The 24,990-nt window shown below is 34.7% G+C and overlaps 1 protein-coding gene across 1 annotated transcript; it reads left to right on the forward strand.

The window, feature by feature from the left end:
* Positions 1-2,718: 2,718 nt before the first annotated feature.
* LOC114272854 (transmembrane 9 superfamily member 2) lies at positions 2,719-19,320 on the forward strand. The gene is made up of 7 exons (XM_082887325.1): positions 2,719-3,124; positions 12,525-12,565; positions 12,644-13,229; positions 13,341-13,478; positions 13,583-13,739; positions 15,280-15,764; positions 18,769-19,320. The coding sequence occupies exons 1-7, from the start codon at positions 2,979-2,981 to the stop codon at positions 18,986-18,988; spliced, it is 1,773 nt and encodes a 590-aa protein (XP_082743451.1). The 5' UTR covers positions 2,719-2,978; the 3' UTR covers positions 18,989-19,320.
* Positions 19,321-24,990: the final 5,670 nt, after the last annotated feature.

Genomic DNA, 24,990 nt, shown 5'->3' on the forward strand with positions numbered 1-24,990 from the left:
TTCATAAATGACATAACTTATATATGGTATAGACACATATTATTTAATCAACGTTAATTATCACAATTTTTTTTTTCCATTCTTAAATTGCTTATATGTGTATAGTTATTTCAAATTTTACATAACTATTCAAATAGGAGTATATTTTTTTTTTTGGGAAAAGTACACTTTACCCCTTTTAATTATTATCTTTTTTTACTTTACCTATTCAAATTAAAAACTAATACAATGTATCTCTTTCATCTTCTAAATTTTTTTAATCTGACTCTTATGTCTCCATTTTGTTAACAAAATAGACGGAAAAGGAGCATGTGATGTGTACATATCATATTTATAATAGATCTTTAAAGGATATTTTTCATCATAAATATGCCATATGCATATTACATGCACATTTTTCGTTTATTTTGTTAATAGAATAGAGACATAAATATTAGATTGAAATTTTTTAAAAGATAAAAAGGACCAAATTGTATTAATTTTTAATTTGAGAAGGTAAAATGAAAAATAGTAATAGTTGAGGGATAGAATGTAATTTATCATTTTTTTTACAATTAATTAACTTTCATAACAAGGTGAGATTGAATTTGGGGATGCTGCTGCGCAGCCCGCGCAGCATCTGTTGTGCGGCGAAATGGGCCCATTTCGGGGCCTATTTTGATAATTCAAACTGTTCATATTTTAGAATACATCAAATAGAATATGCCTGCAAAAAATCAACAGATGCTGCTACGCGGCTACACAACAGCATCCCTAAATTGCCAAACGATATTGACACACACCCAAAGCGGTTTCCTCTGCATTGGTCCACGTAGAATACATAAATGTGCTACTACTTGGGTTGCACCAAAGCTATTGCCTCTGAAAACTTCCACGCCAAGCTACGCTAGGCCGGCCTTTGAGTCATAGCCGCGCTCGATCAATGCTTCAGCGGCCTCCTCCAGGCTGATCAGCCATGGGCGCGAAGTCATTCATCTCGACTGCGTAGCGCAGCGTTACGCCACGCCTAATCTAGCCGATCTTGTGACGTTGCCATGATCTCTACAATCGTGGTGCTACAAGATAGCCTAGTCCAGGAACAGGGCCTATGCTAAGGTAGCCCGGCCGAAATAGACTGCTACAACACCAAACTCCGCACTGGCACAGCTCGGCCCAACACTACATTCCATGTTCCTCTGGCACAGCCCAACACCATATTCCATGTTAGTATAGTTCGGCTCACTGTTCAGCACAAAATCTCCCTCTCATGTACATATCATATTTATGACAGAACTTTAAAGGATATTTTTTTATCATAAATATGCCATATGCATATTACATTCACATTTTTCGTTTATTTTCTAATAGAATGAAGACATAAATGTTAAATTGAAAATTTTCAAAAATAAAAAGGGCAAATTGTATTAATTTTTAATTTGAGAAGGTAAAATAAAAAAAAGTAATAGCTAAGGGATAAAATGTAATGTACCATTTTGTTTACAATTAACTTTCATAACAATGTGAGATCTAAGTATGAAAAATGTTAGGAACTTGTATGTTAATGCAGAGATTAATTAATAAAGTATAATATGGCATAATTTGGGAAGTTGATTTTGGTGGGTTAGGGGCTAAAATAGTCACAAAAAATAAAATAAGTTATTTTAGGCACAAAAAACAAAACATCAAATCCAACCCATAATCATTACACTCATCTCTCACAAAAAAAGTCAAAAAAGCCAAAAAGCCAAAAAGTCTTTCCCAAACCAGGCTATTTAGCCTCAGGCTAAAATAGCCAAAAAGTCAATCCACTTCCCAAACGGAGACTATATATATATATATATATTTTTTTTTTGAGAGATTTATTTATAAGTTCTTTTTCGGACACTTATACTATGCTAAGTCCTGTATAATTTCTTATAGAGTCTCAAGCCCTATTTAGATAGGAATGTATTCCATAAGATCCCATGAGTTGCAAATAAATGGTATTAAGTTTGCGAAATGTAACGTGACACGTTATGTTACATTTATGTAGGTGTCACGTTACGTTTCGCAAACTTAATCTATGGTAATATTCAATTTGCTATATAAGAAAGTGAATATTACCATAAAAAGTAACATTTTAACATTCAATTAAAAAAATTAAAAACTTAGTAAATTTGCGAAACGTGATAACATTTAATTTGTTATATAGAAAATTGAATGTTACCATAAAAAGTAACATTTTCACATTCAATTAAAAAAAGGGGGATGCACCAATAAATCCCAAATTAATAACTTATACACTGTTTAGTCCTAAAAGTTTTTTTTATAGACTGAAAGGTCCCATTACAATGTTTCAAACATCAGATTAATGTTTCGAACATTAGATTTTGAACATCAGATTAATGTTTCGAATATTAAATTTCGAACATTAGATTAATATTTCAAACATTAGATTGATGTGTAAATGAGACTAAATGGAGCATAAGAAAACTTTTAGGACTAAATGGTTCAACTTTTCAGAAACTAGGACTTATGGGTAAATTTTTCTTAAAAAAATAAAAAACCTAGCAAGTTTCACGTTACGTTTATATAGGTGTCACGTCACGTAATGTTTATGTAAGTATCAAATGTGTCAACGAACTTCACAGAGAATTTATAAGAATACAAATTTTTTTTATGGGATCATATGTATTATAAGTCTCTAATAAGACTTATAAATAATTTTTTCTTTTGTTTTTAAGTAAATTTTGAATTGATAAAGATTAATTTATAATATTATTGTAGAAGTCATTTTCTGGTGGCGTCGTCGGTTCGACGGTCGATTCCATGGTTTGATTGGCACTAGAAAGTCCCCTCCAAAAGCGCGTGGTAAAAAGCTAACAAACAAACGCACATGAAAACCCCCTCCACATAAGTCCTTCCCTGTACGTCTACTCTCCCTTCGTTTTTGGGTGCTTCCTTGCACTACCACTACCTTCTCTCAGCGCAATCCAGATCTGTGCTCTCTCTAGATAGATATGGAGATCGTCGTCGTGGCCATCGTCGCTTGGCTCTTAACTTGCTGTGCATCGCAAGTGAGATCGGATGGATCTGATCACAGGTACAAACTTGGAGGTCTGGTTCCTCTTTACGCCAACAAGGTCGGTCCCTTTCACAATCCAAGGTACAGATCTCTTCTTCCGCTTTTTACTTTAATCACCCCTTGATCTATTCTCTCCCTTGTCTTCTGATTTTATCTTGTTTTTCTTCTCAATTACAAGGGTTTTCATCCTATTTGACCATTTCACTGTTGTAGTTTGGATTGAATTTTTGCCTTGTATTTGATTAAATTACTGTTTTTGTGTATGGCTTGGTTGGATTTTGGTCAAAACAAGCATATTTACTTGCATATATATATATTTATATATATATTACCTGTGTCTATGTTTTTAAGGAGTTGTTTGGAATGATCTAAATAAGTGTATTTTTTGATTTTTTATGGAATATGGGTTTGGATTGGGTTTGAAGTGACGTGTTAGAGAGGAAATCTGCCTTAAATAAGATAATGTGACTTATATTGACTTTTTACCTTTTTAACTTTTTTTCAAACATGTCAAACCAACCCTAAATGTAGACGGGCAAAAAGATTTGGTAAGAAGGAAAATAGACAGTGCTTTCTCTCCTTGTTTGGATAATTTAGGACATAAAGCTTGTTTGATTTGGGTTTTAAGTATTTGAAAATTGAAAATTTTTTTTCACTGAAACTTTTTAATATTTTAAGTATTTTTTTTTTTAAATTCTTAGATACATTTAACATAAATACACTTAAAAAAGTATAATATTTGTAAAAAAATTTATTAAATACCAAAAATAAAATAAAATATGAAAATTCAATATATTTTCATATTCTTGTCTATTTATTTATTTTTTAAAATATTTTTTACAAATTTTTTAGTTTTTAAGTGCATCTAAAAAAGTAAAAAAAAATTATTTAAAATTTTAAAAATATTCACTAAAAATAAAAATATACAAAAATTAAAGAACTTAATTTCTAGAAAATTGAAACCAAACGCAACTTATCCCCTCTTGTTTGGGAAAATTAAATGAGAGAAAATAAAAGAAATTAATGCGAGGAGAGGGGGAGATGGTGCTGGGGGCTTTTCCCAAATTAAGCCAAATTAACAACTTAATTCCCAAACTAGGCCTAGTTTGGACGGAATTCCCAAACTAGGCTAAAGCGTTATTACAAACCACATTTTCACTGTTCCTACGACCCTCCCACGGGAAATTTGTGAAATAGTAAAAGCGTGGTTACAAACCATGCTTTTAATTAAGAAAGCGTGGTTACAAAACCACGCTTTAAAAAAAAAAAAATTTTCATAAAACGTGGTTCCAAACCACGCTTTATAGATTGTTTTGAGAAAATGTGATTTGGAATCCCGCTTTCAATAGTCTCTCTCTCTCTGTGACAAACAAACATTCATCACACACACACCAAACCCCCCCCCCCCCCCCCAAAACACACACCAAACCCAATACTAAATATATATATAATAATAATTTATAATAGCAAATAATAATCAATTATATGAAATTAAGGCAAATATTTTCAAATAATTGTTTTTTCAATTATTTTTTTTCAATTAATTTTTTTTCTATTAATCTTGTTTTCAATTAATCTTTTATGTCAATTAAATTTTTTTCAAATATATTGTTTCCCAATTAATTTTTTTTTCAAATATTTTTTTTTTCAATTATAATATGTGTGATCCCATTGTTATAAATAATAAAAATAAATATAAATATTTTAGGCCTGAACAAACATATTTTTTATTTTATGTTTTTAAATTTTTTTAAACATTTTATTCAAATCAAACGCGTTTGTAATTTATGTTTTTCTAAAAATAAACAAAAACCAGTTTATAAAATTTTTTGTAAACGTAAGCAAAAAACGTAAACGTTACCAAACGCTACCTTAGCGTTTAGGGATAAAATTTATTTTTTTTTATTTTAGGGTTGAGGGTTTAAATCTTAAAATTTATTTATTTTTATTTTAGGGTTTAGGATTTATAGTTTAATTCTTAAAATTTATTTTAACTTCAATTTTATAAAAAAAATAAATTTTAAGAATTAAACTATAAATCCTAAACCCTAAAATAAATAAATTTTATCCGTAAACACTAAGGTAGCGTGTTTGGTAACGTTTATGTTTTTGGTTTATGTTTACAAAAATTTTATAAATTGATTTTTGTTTATTTTTAGAAAAACATAAATTACAAACGCGTTTGGTTTGAACAAAATGTTTAAAAAAAATTTAAAACATAAAATAAAAAATATGTTTATTCAAGCCTAAAATATTTATATTTATTTTTATTATTTATGACAATGGGATCACACATATTATAATTTTAAAAAAAATTAATTGAAAAAAATAATTATTTGAAAAAAAATTTAATTGGGAAAAAAAAAATTTGAAAAAAAAAATTAATAGAAAAAAAAATAATTGAAAAAAAATTATTTGAAAATATTGGTCTTAATTTCATATAGTTGATTATTATGTGCTATTATAAATTATTATTATATATATATATTAATATTGGTCTTAATTTTATAAAATAAAATTTATATATATTAAAAATTATGTTGGTTTGGTGTGTGTGGGGGGTTTGGTGTGATGAGTGTTTGTGTGTCAGAGAGAGAGAGAGAGAGAGAGAGAGAGAAGAGAAGGGAAGAGTGAGTGCGTAGAGTGTATTGAAAGCGTGATTCCAAATCACGTTTTCTCAAAAAAAATTATAAAGCGTGGTTTGAAACCACGTTTTATGGAAAAAAAAAAATTCTTTAAAAGCGTGGTTTGTAACCACGTTTTCTTAATTAAAAGCGTGGTTTGTAACCACGCTTTTTCTATTTCACAAATTTCCTGCGGCAGTATCCTAGGAACAATGAAAGCGTGGTTTGTAATAGCGTTTTAGCCTAGTTTGGAAATTCTGTCCAAACTAGGCCTAGTTTGTGAATTAAGTTGCTAATTTGGCTTAATTTGGGAAAAGCCCCATGGTGCTGACTTCTTACCTGGTTTTACAAGGGGGTTTACCCCTACATTAATTTCTGTACGTGTTGCTAAAAAGAATGTATGTACGTGCTGCTAGAAATCCTGTGCAATGCAGTGGGAGCAATTTCAATTGATTTTAAAAGATCAAAATTTATGGAAGTTAGAATTGGTGTGGTGGTTACTCTGAGGCTCCAAGCAACTTGAACTGGACAAGAAATGATGAGTCTTGGGTGGCATTTTTGCGATGCCGACGATCAAGTTAGGGAAGACAACTTGAAAAGCAAGAGAAAGTAATTGGGGTTTTGATTTTTTTTTTTTTTGTATTGGCTTACCTTAATGCTTGGATATGCCATCATTTTATAGATTGGCCACCATGTGCCAAAGAGTGGTTCCTGGCAGTGCTAGACTCCTCCTACCTGTTGTGGGGTGCAAATTAATAAGTGCGTCGAACAATATAATTCAAAGATTTTCCTCACTGAAGCAAGTCTCAATTCAGGAATGGGGGCCTTGATATATTAGAGTGATCTAAGCATGACCTAAACCCGTTTACCAAGTATGGGTACAACTTGTGACAAAAGGCCTAGGGAGTCTTTGTGTTGTTTGTGTTAGAGTCGTTGGACCTATTCAGTGTTTTAAAAACAGCATTTAGGCGTGCGCCTAGGCACAAGGCTCTCGAAGCAGGTCGAGGCGAGGCACAAAACAGAAGGCATACGAAAGGCGCTGAGGCGCAAGACGAGGGCCTTATGGGCTTTACGTAGCGTTTTACTCCACCACTTGGTTTAAGTGATTTCTTGTGTGCATACCCACAGGGCATTACAATCCTTCAATATAAAATGAACAAATATGTGAAAAGAGATCAAAAAAGTGATATATAAAAATAAAAACAAATAAAAAACTAGCGATTAATAAAAATGATCGACTGGCGTGGAAGAGAGAACAACATGGTCTTCTTCATCAACGATTGATGTCGTCTTCTTCAGGTCCTCTTCTCTTCTTCTTCTCTGTGTTCTCTTTATCTCTCTTCTTCTTCTTTGCTGGTTCTCTCGTCTCTTTTTTTCTTTCTCTTTTTGGTCCAACCATTGTTATTATTCTTCTTCTTATTTTTTTCTTCTCTACTCCAACCATTGTTCCCCCTTTGTGTCATTGGGTTCTCTCTATCAGCCACCTTGTTTTCATCTTCTTCATTAGGGGTGTTTGGGAAGAGGGTTGGGCTAAAATAGACTACTAAAAGACAATAGATTAAAATAGATAATAAGACAAAATGTCACATCTAACTCATAATCATTTCACTTTTTCTCTCACAACAATTAAATCAACTATAAAAAAAAATAAAAATAAAAAAAGCCAATCAACTTCCCAAACACAACCTATTTTAGCCAAGCTAAAATAACCAAAAAGTCAACTCAAATAGCCAATTTCCCAAACAAGGTTGTTATGTAGCCAACAACTGAATGTTTACTTTTTGGTTTTTCAAATGGTGAAACTTGCTTTATGACTTTTGGAATTCTATATATATTTGTTTATGTTGAAAACTTCGCCTATATTAAAGTTTTGTTTATCTTCTACAACTTGTGCCTCGCTTTGGTGAGGCGTGTGCCTTGCCTCGCGCTTAGGCTGTAGGAGACCTTATTGTCTCGGTGCGCTTAGAACTTTTTAAAACACTAGACTTGTTGGTAGGCCATGGTGCACTGACCCCAATTTGTGCCCAGTGACTATGCTGGTGGGCTTGGTGTTGCCTAGCAGTGACCTTGTAGTGAGGTCAATGTTTACTAGACCTCGAGGTCAGGTCAGAGTTGGTCTAAGAAGAATGGCTACAAAAATGGACACAGGTACAAACACAAGTCAAAATGATTTAAAAAAATAAAAATAAAATGTAATCAGACATGTTAGGAATACGAGAAAAAGTATGTATGTATATTTGCTATGTATATGAACACAAATTTAGGGCATGGTGATATAAGAGGTAACAAGGTATAAGTCGGTATATATATATTCACTTTCCTCTGTCTTTGCTTTTGTATTGTTTATTTTGCCCCCAAATAATCTTTCTATAATTATAAAAATGAAATTGACAAAGGTGTCTTGAAGTGTCTCCAAACACAGGACATGTGTGTACATGAAATGTCCCCAAAGTGTCCTACAAATAATAATAATTAAAAAAATGACTTGCTACATGGCCTGTGTTCATGGGTGCACGTGTCCCCATGGTGTCGGTGTCCCATACTTGTTTGACACAGACACGACACCCATTTTGAAGTGTCAGTTCTTCAGAGGAGTTGGTGATAGATTCATTGTACCATGTGGGGTGTCCTTACGGTACTTATAAGTTATAACTGACATGATTAACACAGACAAGCACAATAGGCAATAGGAATTTGGGACCACTAGTAGTGACCACTCTCTAGCGGATGTAGGCCAAGCTATATAACAATGGCATATCCAACTCTTAAGGTAAGCCAATACAAAATACCCAAAAGCACTAATTCTTTATCTTGCCCTCCAAGTTGGTTTCTTTAACTTGATCATCATAAAAGGCCTTTTGACGGCATGACACGGTGCTGGACTCACCATTTCTTGTCCATTTCATGTCGCTTGGGGCCTTACACCCTATGAAGCACAGATACACGGACACACAAATTTTTAAAAAACGGGGGATATGACATGCTGGGGACACACTCAATATATATAATTTATTTGATTTATTATATGTAAAATTTAAAAAATATATTATTTTTATTTATTTATTTTATTTTATTTAATATCAAACATCATTCATAAATTAATTTTTTTTTCTACAAATAAAAATAATTTCTTCTATGTATGTTAATGTTTAACAAACAAGAATATTCAAAAAAAATAGAAAAAAGAAAAAGAGAGAGAGGAAGAATAGGTTTTTGTTTTAAAAAAAAAAAAAACTAATAAAAGGTAGAAAGCGAGAGAAGGAGAGTTCAACACAGCGAGAGAGAGACGAACAGAGAGAGAGAGAGAGAGAGATGAACAAATTCGAAGAAGATGAATAGAGAGACCAACAGATTTGAAGAAGATGAACAGAGAGACGAACATACCTCGATCTAGGGCTTTGATAGGTTCTTCACCCTCTCTCTCTCTCTCTCTCTCTCTCTCTCTCTCTCTCTCTTCGATGGGTTAGGGTTTCTCTCTCTCTCCAACGTGTCCATAATTGTCCAAAAGTGTCCCAAGCGTGTCCGGCTGCAAAAATTCAAAAAAAAAAGCGGACACGTTAGGTAGAGTGTCCGACATGTGTTCACTGTGTGTCCGACGCGTGTCAGACACCCATACGCTGCATCTGGTGAGGTGTCCGTGCTTTATAGCTCATACCCTTACCATAGCAATTCTAACTTTTATCAAAAGCTATGTTATAAAATGCCCTTTCTTAGTGGATCAAGCAACCATGCATCGTATTGATTTGATGAGTATTTCAATTTGCTATCAATTAGTTTTTATAACATTTTGAAATATCTTCGAAATTTTTTGATACCAAGTCGAGTTTATTTAATTTTGTTATCAATGCAGTCCATGACTAACGTAACCTTTAACTACATGTAACTTGTAGATATCCTAGTAATATTATGCTAGCTAGGATGTGTTAAGAAGTAGCTTTACAGCTGCTTGTTGGAAGTGAATTGTCAAATATCACTGGTTGGGACTTAATTTGCAAAGAAAGTACACGTGTTAACCTCGATGTATAGGAAAGTATAAAAAAAAATTTAGTGAAAAAGTGAAGCACTGTCCAATTCTTTTAGTCACTTTATCGTGTGCCTTATGCTTTCAAATTCAAGTGCAAGGATTTATATTGTGACAACATTAAATTCAACCAACTACATGAAAATATATGTATGTGTATATATATGTATGTATTTGGGTAGTTAAGAAGAATCTTTATTACCCAAGATAGATAGCTGTGGTTTACAATGGAGCTTAACACACCACCCTAAGACACATAAACACAATCTCTTAGAGAATGAGAGCTAACACAAAGACCTAGCTCAATAAAATCATAGTTACACAACTTTAAAGCATAGGTGTTGAAAGGACACCAGAAGTATATGGAATAAACAAATTGACTTCAATATTCGCTAAGTTAAAAATTCTTCTATATCTATATTTTGACACTATTTATATTTTAAACCTTTTCAACTTAGTGAATATTGAAGCCCAACATGAGTGGATATTGCTTATGAAATAAGCTACTTTTGGGCTTGCCCTTGGCCAAACTCACTATGCTTAGAAGGATAGCAAAATGATGCATAGAGAAGTGGGAAAGTTGAAATAGAGTAACAACATAATAGCTTGAACAAAAAGAAGACAAAGAAAAGGTTTATTTCTCCGCTCAAGTCTTCTTAAAATTGAATATAATGATGTTTCATATTAGAATTCTAACATAAGGAGAAAAAAAGCCCCTTTGGCTAGAGCTATTTGCTTATGTTCTATATCTTGCCAATGCAAAAGGGGAGGTGTACTGTTCAATTTTAGTTCGGACATGGGTTTGCATTTTTCCTATTAAAAAAATGAAAAGAAGTAGGGTAAATTACACCAGTAGTCCCTACATTTTGCCTCTTGTGTCATTTTGGTCCCTACATTTTCAATTGATTCAATTTTGACCCTTAATTTTAGATTTTGTATCAATTTGGTCCAATTGATAATGTCATTAGTGTTTTTGGCTAAAAATGATCATTGAATTGGTCAAGGTTAACTCACTAAGTTGAACAAGTTTAAAATTTTGCCTCTAAAAGCATGACATATGCCATTTTTATGCATATTTTTTGTTAAAAAAATGCTAATAATTGTAAGAAATTGGACTTAATTGAGACAACTATAATTCAGGGTCAAAATCAAACCAATTGAGATTACAGACACCAAAATGACACAAAAACCAAAATATAGGGACTATCAGTGTAATTTACCCAAAGAAGTAAGAAGCAAAAAACCCTGTTTGGTGTAGCTTGTTGCTTATGACACCTATTATTTTTGAAATTTGTGCCAGTGTTGGGGGAGAAATGCTTTTAGCTTATGTTTTTTATTTTGTGTAAATTACAAATACACCCCCCTTGAGGTTTATTTAGGTTTATTTAAAATACTAAGGGCTTGTTTGGTTTGTTTTTGGGAAAAATTTTTGGAAAAAGTTCTCTACAAACAAATTTTCAAGAGTAATCAAACCAAACAAATTTTTTCAAAAAAAATCTCAAAATTTTGTTTGGTTTGCTTCTTTCCAAAACCACTTTCTCTCTCATACACATCAAATCAATCACTTTTTTTAAAACTCTCTCCCCAAAACAATTTCCCAAAACCATCTCTGAAAAAAGGCAAATCAAACAAGTTTTCGTACTTTTTATCTCAAAAACTACTCTACAAACACAAACCAAACAAGCCCTAATTGTCCCCAGTGGTTCTCACCCCTTAACCCTTTCATTACTCAACCATTAAGCCAATTAACAGTTTTTAATGATGTCAACAATAGATTTCAATTAATACTTTTGGTAATTTCATTGTTGTATTGGAGAATAGTTAAAAATTTCATTTATTTTGTCAATTCTGTTGAATGACAAATTCTGATTAGGGTGTATTTGCAATTTTCAGAACCACAAGAAGCAATCTATATTTGAAGCAAATCGCAAGGGTGTTTTTGTAATTTATCCTTTTATTATCAACTTCTAGCATTCAGAAAAGTTGCACCAAACAGGACTAAAGAAAAAGAAGAAATTTTCAAAAGATATTTGGAAATTGTGAAATGTCTTCTACTTAGTTGTATATTCTTTGAATCCAAGGTCGATAGTTGGAAATTTGTGAACTTAGTCGACTTAGATGTATATGTTTAAGGTCCTTTTCAGACAAGTTTACCAAAAGATTTTTTTTTTATATATATATTTTATTTTTATTTGGTCAAAAAAGTGCATTGGTTTTGTGTACTCCTTGAAGAATGAAATGAATGAGGACCAAGAGAACATAATCTCTGCGGACCAAAGTATACAGAACCTGTTGTGAAATGAAAAAAATGAACTGCAACTGACATGGGCTCGTATGATTTTTAGTTTCATTTTGAAATTGAGCCACTGCAAGATAGATGGGAAGTCCTTTCTTGTCTGAATGAAACATAATGCGATCAAATTTTAAGGTCCTATTCAGATGAGTTTCCCAAAAGATTAGGTTTTGTGTATTCTTTGAAGAATGAAATGAATGACCCAAGAACATAATCTCCAAGGGCCAGAGCATATGGATAACCTGTTGTGAAATGAAAACATGAACTGCAACTGACATGGGCTCATATGAACTTTTAGTTTCATTTTGAAATTGAAATTGAAATTGAGCCACTGCAAGATGGATGGGAAGTCCTTTTTTGTCTGAATTTATTGGTGGAATCACTGTGAAACATAATGCAATCAAATTTTATTTTAATTTTGTGTGGGCTTGTTATATTGAACTAGGGGAAGAACAATGTAAGATTTTTCACTTGTCCGTGTGTGTGTACACACATTTCTTACTGATGATGGGCTAATGGCTTGCTACTTTTTGTGTTTTCCAGTGAAACATACCGCTATTTTGATCTCCCTTTCTGTATGCCAGGTTCGAATTTGGTCATCCTTCTCTGAGTTTATTTTTTGGTTCATGATAATTTACATCATTAGTGTGATTTTGTGCCAGATGATATCAAAGAAAAAAGAGAAGCTCTTGGTGAAGTATTGAATGGAGACCGTTTAGTTAGTGCCCCCTATAAACTTGATTTTTTAGTTGACAAAGACTCTGAAATTGTTTGCAAAAAGCAGCTGTCGAAGGAAGAAGTTGCTCAGTTCCGAAATGCTGTCGCAAAGGACTACTACTTTGAAATGTACTATGATGATTTGCCCTTCTGGGGTTTCTTAGGGAAGGTTGACAAGGACGACAAAGCTGATGCCAGCGAGTACAAATATTACCTATTTAAGCATCTTCACTTTGAGATCCTTTACAATAAGGACCGTGTTATTGAAATTAATGCGAAGACTGATCCTAATGCCCTTGTTGACCTCACTGAGGATAAGGAAGTTGAAGTCAATTCCGTGTACAGTGTCAGGTGGAAACACACTAACACTCCTTTTGAGAAGCGGATGGAGAAGTACTCACAATCTTCTTCACTACCACATCACTTAGAAATCCATTGGTTTTCAATAATCAATTCCTGTGTGACAGTTCTCCTCTTGACTGGTTTTCTTGCCACGATTCTCATGCGGGTCCTGAAGAATGATTTTATTAAGTAAGGAACATTTCTCATTCATTATTGTCATCTTCTATATGCTCTAAACCTTTTTTGTTGTTGTTGTTGTGTTTGTATTTGTCTTTATGCATATGTTTTTATTTGTAAAAGGTATGCCCATGATGAGGAGGCAGCCGATGACCAAGAAGAAACTGGCTGGAAATACATCCATGGTGACGTTTTTAGGTTCCCGAAGTACAAGTCATTGTTTGCTGCAGCTCTTGGTTCTGGAACCCAGCTATTTACCCTGTAAATATGTTTTTAAAGCTGTTTTGTTCAATTAGGTTCAGCTTGATTGAGCAAGTTTGCTTTCATCAATTATTGATTTTAACATGTGTGCATTTTTCTGTCAGTGCAATTTTTATCTTTCTACTTGCACTGGTTGGTGTATTCTATCCATACAACAGGGGAGCTCTGTTCACTGCACTGGTTGTCATATATGCGCTTACATCTGGGATTGCAGGCTATACAGCAGCCTCTTTCTATTACCAGCTGGAAGGATCAAATTGGGTATATGGCCTTGGATTTTGTTTTTCCTTTGTGTAGATTTATTTTCTAGAGTTCTTGTTTCCAACTTTTCGAGAATGAAAAAAAAAGATAGGATAAATAGTTGAGTCAAATGGGCTTTTGGGGATAGAGGGAAAGGCTCATCAAGAATTTACGCCATCCGCTCACCCTCAGAAATCTCAGAAGATTGTTACACTAAGGGGTTGTTTGAGATAAACTAAATTAGTGCACTTTTTGACTTTTTATAAAATATGGGTTGGGTATGGGTTGGGTTTGAAGTGATGTGATAGAGAGATGATGTGACTTAAATAAGATGATGTGACTTAAACAGAATAGTGACTTTTTAACTTTTTTTGATTATGCCAAACCAAGCCTTAATGACTTTCCCTTTGAGTCTAATGCTTCTTGTTTTCCCAATCGATATTCCTTGGTTGCTATTTCTACACCAGCCCCTAGCATACTACTGGAAATGTACCTACTAAAGTTCCTGCACCAGGGTCTTTACCCTTGGCCAGTTCTTCCGGGTAGGGCCACAAGCTGGTTTGGGGAATCACAAGGCCTTATTCAGGAGGGTGCTTGATTTTGAATTGGAATGATTGATAGAATTTATATTTCGTAGAAGAATGACCGAGGCCAAAAAATCTCGTCACACCCACATACACCTTAGTAAGTTATTGGTCCTTAGGGAATCTGTTTGAATACGGAAAGTGGAAAATAAATTTTCTATATATCATTTGAATTTAGAGCCTATTGTTTTGGGAATTGGGGAACTAGAGAACTATGGTTTTAATGAAATACAATTGTCCCAATTTTTTGCTATTTCAAAAGATTTTCCTATCAATTTTGTGCTTGCATTGTGTTTTTTGTATTATCTAGTTCCTGATTTTGTACTCTCTCTTGCACACCTGCAACAAGTTCAGACTTTTGTATTACTATGGCTGAGAGAGTGATAGAGACGGAGAGGCTAAAGAGCACTTCTATATAACTTCATTTAGGACCATGGAAAAGCTGATTTGAAAATTGTTAATGGAAAACATCTTGCTACTTTTGCGTTGGAGCTTATAGCATAAATCATTGAGCTTTTATAATGGAAAGCAATTTTTTCCAAAAAATTTCTCTTAAACATCGTTTGAGACCGGAAGTAGAGTACCCCCCCCCCCCCCCCCCAAACACACACACACCCCTTATTTTTAAAATTTTCAAAATGGGGTCTCACTATGTGTTTGGAGTGAATACAATGATATTTATCACACATTTTCTGTCTTGTTAATAATAACTCATATTTTCCTGTTCTCCAAAATGAATAAAATTCACTCTCTCTCTCTCTGGGTCATTTTCTTTTGGAAGTTATTTTAACATGGATGGCAATATATTTTTAATCGAATCTACATTGTGCATGATGTCAGTAACCACTAGACAATCAGATATGTAGACTATTGGGATGTGTAATTTTTCTTTTTGCACTTGTTCTTTTCGTCCTAGCAAATGCTGCCTAACTGAAGTGGAAAAATGCCTATCTAATATTCTATCCCTGACTTTGCAGGTGAGAAATTTGTTATTGACCGGATGTCTGTTTTGTGGACCTCTGTTTCTCACGTTCTGCTTCCTCAACACTGTTGCAATTTTTTACAGTGCCACAGCTGCATTGCCATTTGGTACCATTGTGGTGATAGTTCTTATATGGACTCTTGTTACATCACCTTTGCTAGTATTGGGTGGTATTGCGGGGAAAAATAGCAAGGCTGAGTTTCAGGCTCCTGTACGCACAACAAAATATCCTAGAGAGATCCCGCCATCGCCTTGGTATCGTGGAACTCTTCCTCAGATGGCAATGGCTGGGTTCCTGCCTTTTAGTGCAATCTATATTGAACTCTACTACATATTCGCTAGTGTTTGGGGTCACAGGATTTACACTATATACAGCATCTTATTTATAGTCTTCATCATTCTCGTAATTGTTACGGCTTTTATTACTGTGGCTTTGATATATTTTCAACTTGCTGCTGAAGATCATGAGTGGTGGTGGAGGTATGTGTGCAGTTCACTGCGTTCTATTATTTCTTCATCCTGCTCAGTGAAGTACTTCTTATGCTTTAGTAGATGCTATTAACTGGTTATTACAATTTTCTTATTCTGATGACTCTTTTTCTCATGTGATTATCTGGTAGCGATGATCTTTTTTATTACATATGTCTCCATAATGTGATTATCATTTGGTAGTTATTTTGTGTTGCAACATGTTTATAAACTTTAACCACTGGCTTTGCAATTGCTTATTTATTTTCTCCCCCTTAATGTCAAGTGAATTTCTTTTTTTGATTTGATCATGCTATATGTATTTCAGTATTTAGCAGCTTTCTTGTCTGAACTCCTTTTGTGAGTTGGTTTTGGTAGTTTATTTGTTTCTAGAAACTCAAAAACAACATGCATGGCATTTCATGTGGAGGTAGCTAAAACAAAGTATCTGTAAGAATTGTGATGTATGTGGGTTTTTCACACTGAAGATGGTTATTTTGCATTTAGTATTAAATTTGAGTCAACAAATAAAGAAAGAGACTTGCTACAGCATAATAGACTGAAATATTAATGCGCTGGTAAGTTTTCACTGCCATAGGTTGTTAAGGGAATTGTGGTTCTTTTGACATATGTCCAGTTGTTTAATTTCCATTTGTTATGAAATACTTAATTGAACCAACTGATGGAGATATTTCTAGAATTTCTTTGGTTAATTGTAATGTTGGTGTATTACCATGACCTAAGCTGCATGTAAATAAATCTCCTATATGTAATCAAACCAAGTGTGTCCCAATTAATTGGAGTCGGCTACACAAATTCTTTTTCTTCATTCTGCTCTATCAAGGATCATATGTTCAATTAAATTAAGTAAATTCTTATCCTTCTTTACTATAGTATCCCTCGTCAATCTTAGTCTTATCCTTCCTCTAGCGTTTCCATTAGGGGTGGCCATGGGCTCAATGGCCCACCAAACCCAACCTAGCCCAATATGATATTTTTAAGGCTTGGCATAAATTTTAGCCCATAGGGCCAGGTTGGATTGAGATTTTGAGCTTGTTTAATTTTCGGGTTGGGCTTGGGATGAAGAATTTTATATATTTATTGTATCATATAGAAGGATAATTAATTGTTAAATGTCATATATATGGATATCTAAATCAAAGATAATTATTTTTAAAGTCCATTTGGATGGGATGATTTGATGAGAAATGATAAGAAATGATGAGAAAGAGAACTCTTCTCTTATGTTTGGTTTATCAGTTGAGTTTAAAATACAAAGGAACAAAAAATAAATCTCGCTTGTATCCCTCTTTCACATGCTTTGTTTTCTAACTCATATAAACATGATAGTGAGAAAACATAATCTTTTCTTTTCTTTTCTCACCCTATGATCCAAACGGAGTATAAATGAGAAGAACAGATATAAATTCACATTATTTTTGTTATCATTCGATTCCAAGTTATTTAATTCAAACTTATAATGTGTTCCATGTGTAAGTGTTGGGTGGTATCTGAAGTGTGTTGTGTCGGTTCTTAACACGATGTAGGACAAGACATGTTACCTTCTTAGAAGCGTCTGTGCGTCTTAGAAATAACCCATATATATTGGGTTAAGTGGGACAGCTTGATTTAGAAATTTGTTTAGAGTTGGATTTAGGATGGCAAAATTAAGCTCAATGTCAGGCCAGGTCGAATTTGAGATGACACATACACTTTTACTAGTAGTGCAAGCCTGGCCCACTATGTCCACCCCTAGTTTCCATTAACCGTGATCATATCACAATTCCTCACTGTTGTCTCTACTGGTCTTTGTTGTACAGGACCAACCCATATTATTCTTTAACTTATTTAAATTAATCTTGAATTGGCAAGACTCCTACCATTTCAACAATGGTTTAGCCATACATCCACCTCAACATTCTCATCTCAGCTACACTTATTTTACTTGTGTTGTTTCTTAGTTATCCAACATTCTCTGTCCCGTAAAGCATTGTTGGCCTTATAATTATTCTATAGAATTTCCTTAAGATTTTGTTGGTATACATTGATCACATAATATGCAAGAACCACTTCTCCACTTTAACCTACTTTAATTTTATGGATCACATCTGCTCCAACCTCTCCATCCTCGCTAATAGTCAAGCCTAGATAATAGAATTGTTCACTCTTAGTTATCTCTTGATTTTCGATCTTCACTTCTCCACTATTTTTACTTGTGTTGTTAGCGAAGTTACATTTCAAATATTCAGTTTAAGTCATTATTTAAAACACTCAGACCCATATGCTTTTGTCCACATTTTTAATTTAGTGTTAAATCCTCTTTTAGTTTCATCCACCAAAACATCATATGTGAATAACATATACCACAGTACACAATCTTGAATGTGTCGAATTAATTTGTTTATAACTACGGCAAATAGGTAAGGACTCAAGACTGACCTTGGTGTAATCCTATAGTAATTGAAAATTCACTTGTGTTCACTTGTACACACACCTGCATCTGATTCTCATATTTGAGTCCATGTAACATAGCATTGCACATAGAAAGGGTGTTTAGCCTTTGTTGTGTCACTTCGATGCATATGTGAGCATTCCCATCCATGTTTCTCTCTTCAGGTTACTGCCAACCAAAATATTCTCTGTTTTGGTCTTTCAAAAGACAAAAGTGGTTATGTACTAAGTTCTCAATAACTGATTACATCTTTTTGTGCGACATTCAACCACATTCTAGGATAAATGTTTCCATTAAGCATAGGTCCTTAGAGAAGATCAATTGTTTTAGAATATACATCCTTTCAGATTATTATTTGCCTGTGGGTGCTTAGGATTTGTCAGAATATATATCTAGGATTTCGTGTTTTGTTGTTGCTATTTTGATGTTATTGCTTTCTGGTGGTGCCAAGGCATTGTATGATAATTTCGTTGCATAAAAATTTATTTAATTTTTAGGGGTTTTTTTTGGCTGTGGTTGTTGGAGCACTGACGGGTATGTATGGCTTTGGGTTGTTCCTATCAGGTCTTTCCTTTGTGGTGGATCAACTGGTTTATTCATCTATGCCTACTGCTTATACTACTACTATGCACGATCAGATATGTCTGGTTTCATGCAAACCTCATTTTTCTTTGGGTACATGGCTTGCATATGCTATGGTTTCTTTCTCATGCTTGGGAGCATAGGTTTCCGTGCAGCACTACTCTTTGTCCGTCACATATACCGCTCAATCAAGTGTGAGTAGTGTGTCAGTTGATTAGTATTCTATTTCCAACTGTTATGTCTTACAAATATGGGATGGAAGCATCCCTGATCAAAGAGGAACATTAGGACTTGTAAGGAGGAAGCTTGTACTAAATACATCTGACGTTTTGAGAAACAATTCTTCTTCTTTTCACCTCTACAGGTTGACAATTTATTTACCATGATATGTTTTAGTTTAGTTTCTTTTTCCTCTTCTTTTTTTTTTTTTTTTGTATTAATTTGTTACTTAGATGTAGGGAAGCAAATGTCACACTGATCCCCCTTTGGCGTCGTCATTGTTATAATGTTATTATTATTTTTTCTTTTGTTCCATTTATATTGGCATGTCTGGCCAATTTAAAGAGGTCCTTAAGATGATTTGTTATCATGTGTTTTTTGGGTTTTACCAAGCAATCTCCATAACAAGGTGAACTGAACTTAAATGGAAGCTGGTTAATTATTCCCAAATCCCCCTCGTTTATTTTGCTTTTGTTGTTGTTTGTGTGTGTATGTGTTGTGGGTACAAATGAATGGTGGTCCATTGCAAGAGACATTAAAGTAAGGTGATTTTGTGTGTGTCACAACCAAGGGTATTGGGGACTTTGCTCCAACTAGTGTCAAGAATATTGCAATCTCCCAAAGTAGGGTGGGTGATGTGCTTGAGGTCTGGGGAAAGGGCTGCCTAGCCGCTGTTTCTGCAGCTTGTATGGGGCTTCACCCACTCTAATTGATCAGAAGATTAACTCCGAATGCGAGTGTGTGCGTATGTATCGAAAGCAGTGAGAATTTTTCAAAGTTGTAAAATTTGATTATTCGAAAATCAGAGAAATTTCTCTGTTTCATAACAGTGAAATTTTCAAATTTTGTCATTTTGGAATACCTGAACTTGAGATTTTAGCTCTAAATTCAAAATGAAGTAACCAATTTTTTAAGTTCACCATCAATTTTGTGATTTTCTCTCAATTTGATTTTTTTTTTTTTTTTTTTTTTTTTAAATAGTCAAATTTTGTTGGCCTTAATTTTACAATAGTTAGTTTTTAATTGAAAATTTAACTATTTCAAAAATAATGAAATTTCATTGACTTTAGAATGGAGAAAGTGCAAAATTTATAATTTTAAAGCCCTCAACTTGACGTTTTTATGCCTAAATTAATATATAAGTTCTTAATTTTTGCAATTGGCATTCACTTTACAATTTTTACTATTTTTGGTTCTCAATTGAAAATCTTACTATCTTGAACACTGTTAAATTTTCCTATTTTACAAATTATTGCTTTTTTTATTTTTTTTATTTTTATGTTTTGAAACAGTTTTTTAAATGACAAGAAGCTCTGGATTTATTGAGCTGTGTTTAGGGATATTTTTATGGGATATTACAAATAGGTAGAAGAGGGAAAAAAAAAAACCAACAAATGAAGTTCAAGTGTGTTTGTGATGGTGTGCAAATGAAAGGTGGTGGGGGTGCAAATGTCAATTGCACTCCTCATGTGTTGGTTATTTTTTTTTCCCTTCTCCCACCTATATGTAATTTCTCCTAATTTTATCTAAATTTGACATCCAATTTTTTAGTGTAAAACTATTAATTATTTTTTTATTTTATTTTTTTTAACTCTGTTCTTAAACTAGTATAATCTTATAATGGAGCTAGTAATCATATGACTAGCAGAAAGAGCTTATTCACTAAGCTTGATGAGAAAGTTCACGGAGAAATCTCATTTGGCGACCTCTCCAAAGTCCTAGTTCGAGGAAGAGGTGATATTGTGATCAAGAGGAAGAATGGAGATCATGCTTTCATTTCCAATGTCTGTTATGTTCTAAACATGAAAACCAACATATTGAGTCTTAGATAACTCCTTAAAAGAGGCTATCAAATTAGCCTGAAAGATATGCTACTCACAATTTTAGACACTCGAGGGAAGCTGATTACTTGAGTAAAGATAGCGACGAATAAAATGTTTCCTTTCACCATTCACCATAACACACCAAAGTGTCTAAGTGCGATAATACATGACAAAGACTGGATGTGGCATCTCAGATTCGAACATCTTAACTTTGAAAGCTTGAAGTAGTTGGGAACCAAGAACATGGTGAAAGGTATGCCCAACATTCACAACCAACTGAGATGTGTGAAACTTGTATTATTAGCAAGCAATACAGGAACAACTTCAGAAAGGAAGCAAATTGGAGAGCAACCAAGCCGCTCCAACTAGTTCACACAGATGTGTGGTCCGTTGAAACCAATATCAAACGGACATAACAGATACTTCCTCACTTTCATTGATGATTACATCAAGAAGACTTGGGTGTATTTACTCAAAAGGAAGTCAGAAGTGTTTGAAAAGTTCGAAGAGTTCAAAACTCTTGTGGAGAAATAAAGCGGTTGTTATATCCAGACATTATGATCAGATCGAGGTGGAAAATATGAGACGAATGAGTTTGAAGAATTCTTTATGCAGCAAGGAATCAAGCGACAATTTACACCAACTTATACCCCCAATTGAATGGAGTAGCTGAACGAAACAATCGCACTATCCTAAACATAGTTAGAAGCATGTTACGAGACAAGAATATGCCCAAGAGTTTTGGGGCTAAAGTAGTTTCGTGTGCAGTCTATTTGTTAAAAAGATGTCCCATAAAATCCTTGATAATGAAGACACCGCATAAAGCATGGAGCACTCACAAGCCGAGTGCGAGTCATGTCAGAATCTTTGGCAACCTTGCCTACGCCAAGATCCCAGAAGCATGAAGAACAAAGCTTAAACATAAAGGAGAAAAGTGTATCCTTATTGGATATAGTGACAGTTCAATAGGGTACAAAGTATTCAACCGCATCATAAAGAAAATGTTTTTTAGCCGAGATGTCAACTTTGAAGAAAATGAGTCTTGCAAATAGGACAAGTCTAAATCCTCTACAAATGTGGAGCTGACAATTGTAGATGAAGAATCAGATCAGCCAAGAGAAATGGTTAGAGAGCCACCATCACCTAGAGAACAAGAGATATCTCTTCGTGTTTTCCCTTCATCATAGAGGAATGAAATTCAATCACTAATAGAACGAGAAATTTTAGATATGAGGCCCAGAAGGATTCGCAATCTACAAGATCTGTATGAAAATACAAAAATAATGGATGAAGATACCAATCTATTTTGTCTACTGATGAGCAGTGATCCAATTAGCTTTAAGGAGGCTAACAATGAAGATAAATGGAAGATTGCGATGGATGAAAAAATAAAATCCATTGAGAAGAACAAGACTTAGGAGTTAACTACTCTCCCAAAGGGCCGCAAAAGTAGTGGAGTGAAATGGGTCTATAAGACTAAAATAAATGTTGAAGGAGAAGTTTAACAATACAAGGCAAGACTTGTTGCAAAAGGCTACAGGCAAAAAGAAAGAATTGATTATGGAGGAGTCTTTGCCCCTATTGCCAAATTAGAGTCTATCATATTACTAATATCATTAGCAGCACAAAAGAGTTGGAAAATTTACCAACTAGATGTCAAGTTAGCATTTCCAAATGGATTTCTTGAAGAAGAAATCTATGTGGATCAGCCACCTGGATATGTGAATAATGACCAGAAAAACAAGGTACACAGGCTTAAGAAGGCCTTATACGGATTAAAGCAAGTTTCTCGTGTGTGGAACATGAGGATTGATGATTACTTCCAAGAGAATGGATTCGAGAAGTGTCCCTACGAGCATGCACTCTATTTGAAGAAAGAAGTTTATGGAAGTTTGTTATGTGTATGCCTCTACATTGATGATTTGATATTCACCGGGAATAATCCAACAATGTTTGAATCCTTCAAGAAGAATATGATCCTAGAGTTTGAAATGACGGATATTGGATTGATGCGTCATTTTCTTGCTTCGAAGTAGTTCAAAGCAATGATGGAATCTTCATCTCACAAAGTAATTTTGCAAAGGATATTCTTTAGAGATTTGGCATAGAGAACTGTAAATCTGTCTCAACCGTTGAAACATGAGCAGAGTTAAGAAAGAATTAGCAAGGAGATGTTGATCCTACATATTTCAAGAGTTTGATTGGAAGCTTGAGATACTTGACCTGTACTAGGCCAGATATACTCTATGAAGTTGAACTTGTCAGCAAGTACATTGAGACCCCTAACCAGTGTTATCTAAATGCAGCAAAGAGAATACTCCGTTACATCAAGGGTACCATCGATGATGGACTATTCTATACAAAGAGTCAAGACTTCAGACTTATTGGCTATTCAGATAGCAACTGGGGAAGAGACTTGGGTGAAAGAAAAAACACAACTATATTTACATTTTTCATGGAAGATAGCTTTTATATGGTCATCAAACAAGCAAGCTATTGTGACCTTGTTATCTTGTGATGCTGAGTATGTTGCCGACAACTTAGTTGTCTGCATTGTATATAGATCATGAATGTATTGAAATATTTGGGATTTCCACAAACCAATCCCACAGAAGTTTATGTGACGCCCCAATTTCTACTCTAAGGGTTAGGGTAACATTACTAAAGAGTCCTTTGGTTAATAGCCAGGTAAGATCTCAGGAAGGTCAGAGAAGCCAATAGAGCCTCCCTTCTAAGTCCAACCACCTTAGATAGCAAGCTATCTTTTTAACAGATCTTAAGAGATATTAACGCAAGGTCTCATAAGTAACGCAGAGATAGTCATAGGATTACAAAGATATATAAGCAAATAATAATTACAGTGTTCCAAAACTCAAAACGAATTCCATTACTATTACATTTTAAAAAAAAAAAAACACGAACAGACTCATAAGCAAAATGGCTTCTAATTTTCTCTAAGGCAAATATAAGTCTTCAAATGTCTTTAGCTCTTTGTTAGCCTCGTATGTTTCTTCGATACTTGGTATGAAACGCCATGAGTATTGAATGCCCAGTAAATGCACACACACCCCGTTCATTTTTCCCAATTCAATACACAATGGCAATTACAACGCTAGAGAAAGAAAAATGATATTTAAGAAAATAACAAAGGTTACAAGGTTAGTTGTTAGTAAACTAGAAATCCCCAAAGAGACTTCATCCTTCCAACCACAAGAATTGAACGTGAATTATTCAGTATACCCCCTCTTTTGCTGTTTTATTGCAAAACTTACCTCGAATGCCTACCAACGGTTATCTACCGCATAACGCCAACCGCAGGGCCTCAAAAGAGGCGGTAATAATAGGCCTTGCTCAAATCCCTCCTTACACCAAATACCTAGGGTTTGAATATAACCACTCCATTTAAGGGTTCCTGTACGGGGAGCAAATATTCCGGCGTGCCCGTATTCCTTTCTTCCGAGCTCCGTCGATGTCCGATCACCTGCGAGTCAATAAGGATGAGCTACCCGGCGGTGTGTGGCCGGAAAAACCCTCCGACGGTCAAGTTAGCACACACCTTAGAGGGAATAGAGAGAAGGGAGAGAGTGTTTGAGTGTAAGGATTTTCTTACAGAGTGTTCGTCTCTCGCGTATGGGGGGCGCAGACATGCTTATATACCTTCTGAGCCCCATATCCACTCCCTGTCATCTCCTGACATGTGGCTCTGCTATCCCATCTGTCAGCATAAACCATGCCATTCATCACCTGCTCTCAACTGCCTGCCAGCATTGCTGGAGCTCGGCAGCCGAGCTGCCCTACCTCGGTCATACCATGCTTCATACCTTAAGCGCCCGACCGGATAACCGAATGAAGGACCGGGCTAGGCGGCATCTCGGCAAAGCTTAGCCCGGGATCCTCCTTTGGTCGGTCTTCTCGCCGGTCAGTCAACTACCTCGGCTGACCGCGCCTTTCCGAGCGCCGGCCTCTCGGTCTGTCTGATCTCGACAATCCTCGGACCGAGCATCCTGGTCTGACCGGTCACTTCCTGGCCGAGCACCTTCTGCACGGTTCGGGGCAGCACATAGTCCAAACTCTGCCCGGCCCAAGTTCTGGCAGCCCATCTCCGGGTGAACAGTCGATCATCTCGGCCCACTGCTCTGCTGGGCCCCCAACTTGTTCGGTT

This window comes from Camellia sinensis, chromosome 1 (assembly GCF_055761805.1).
Source record: "Camellia sinensis isolate YWXY chromosome 1, ASM5576180v1, whole genome shotgun sequence".
NCBI lineage: Eukaryota > Viridiplantae > Streptophyta > Magnoliopsida > Ericales > Theaceae > Camellia > Camellia sinensis.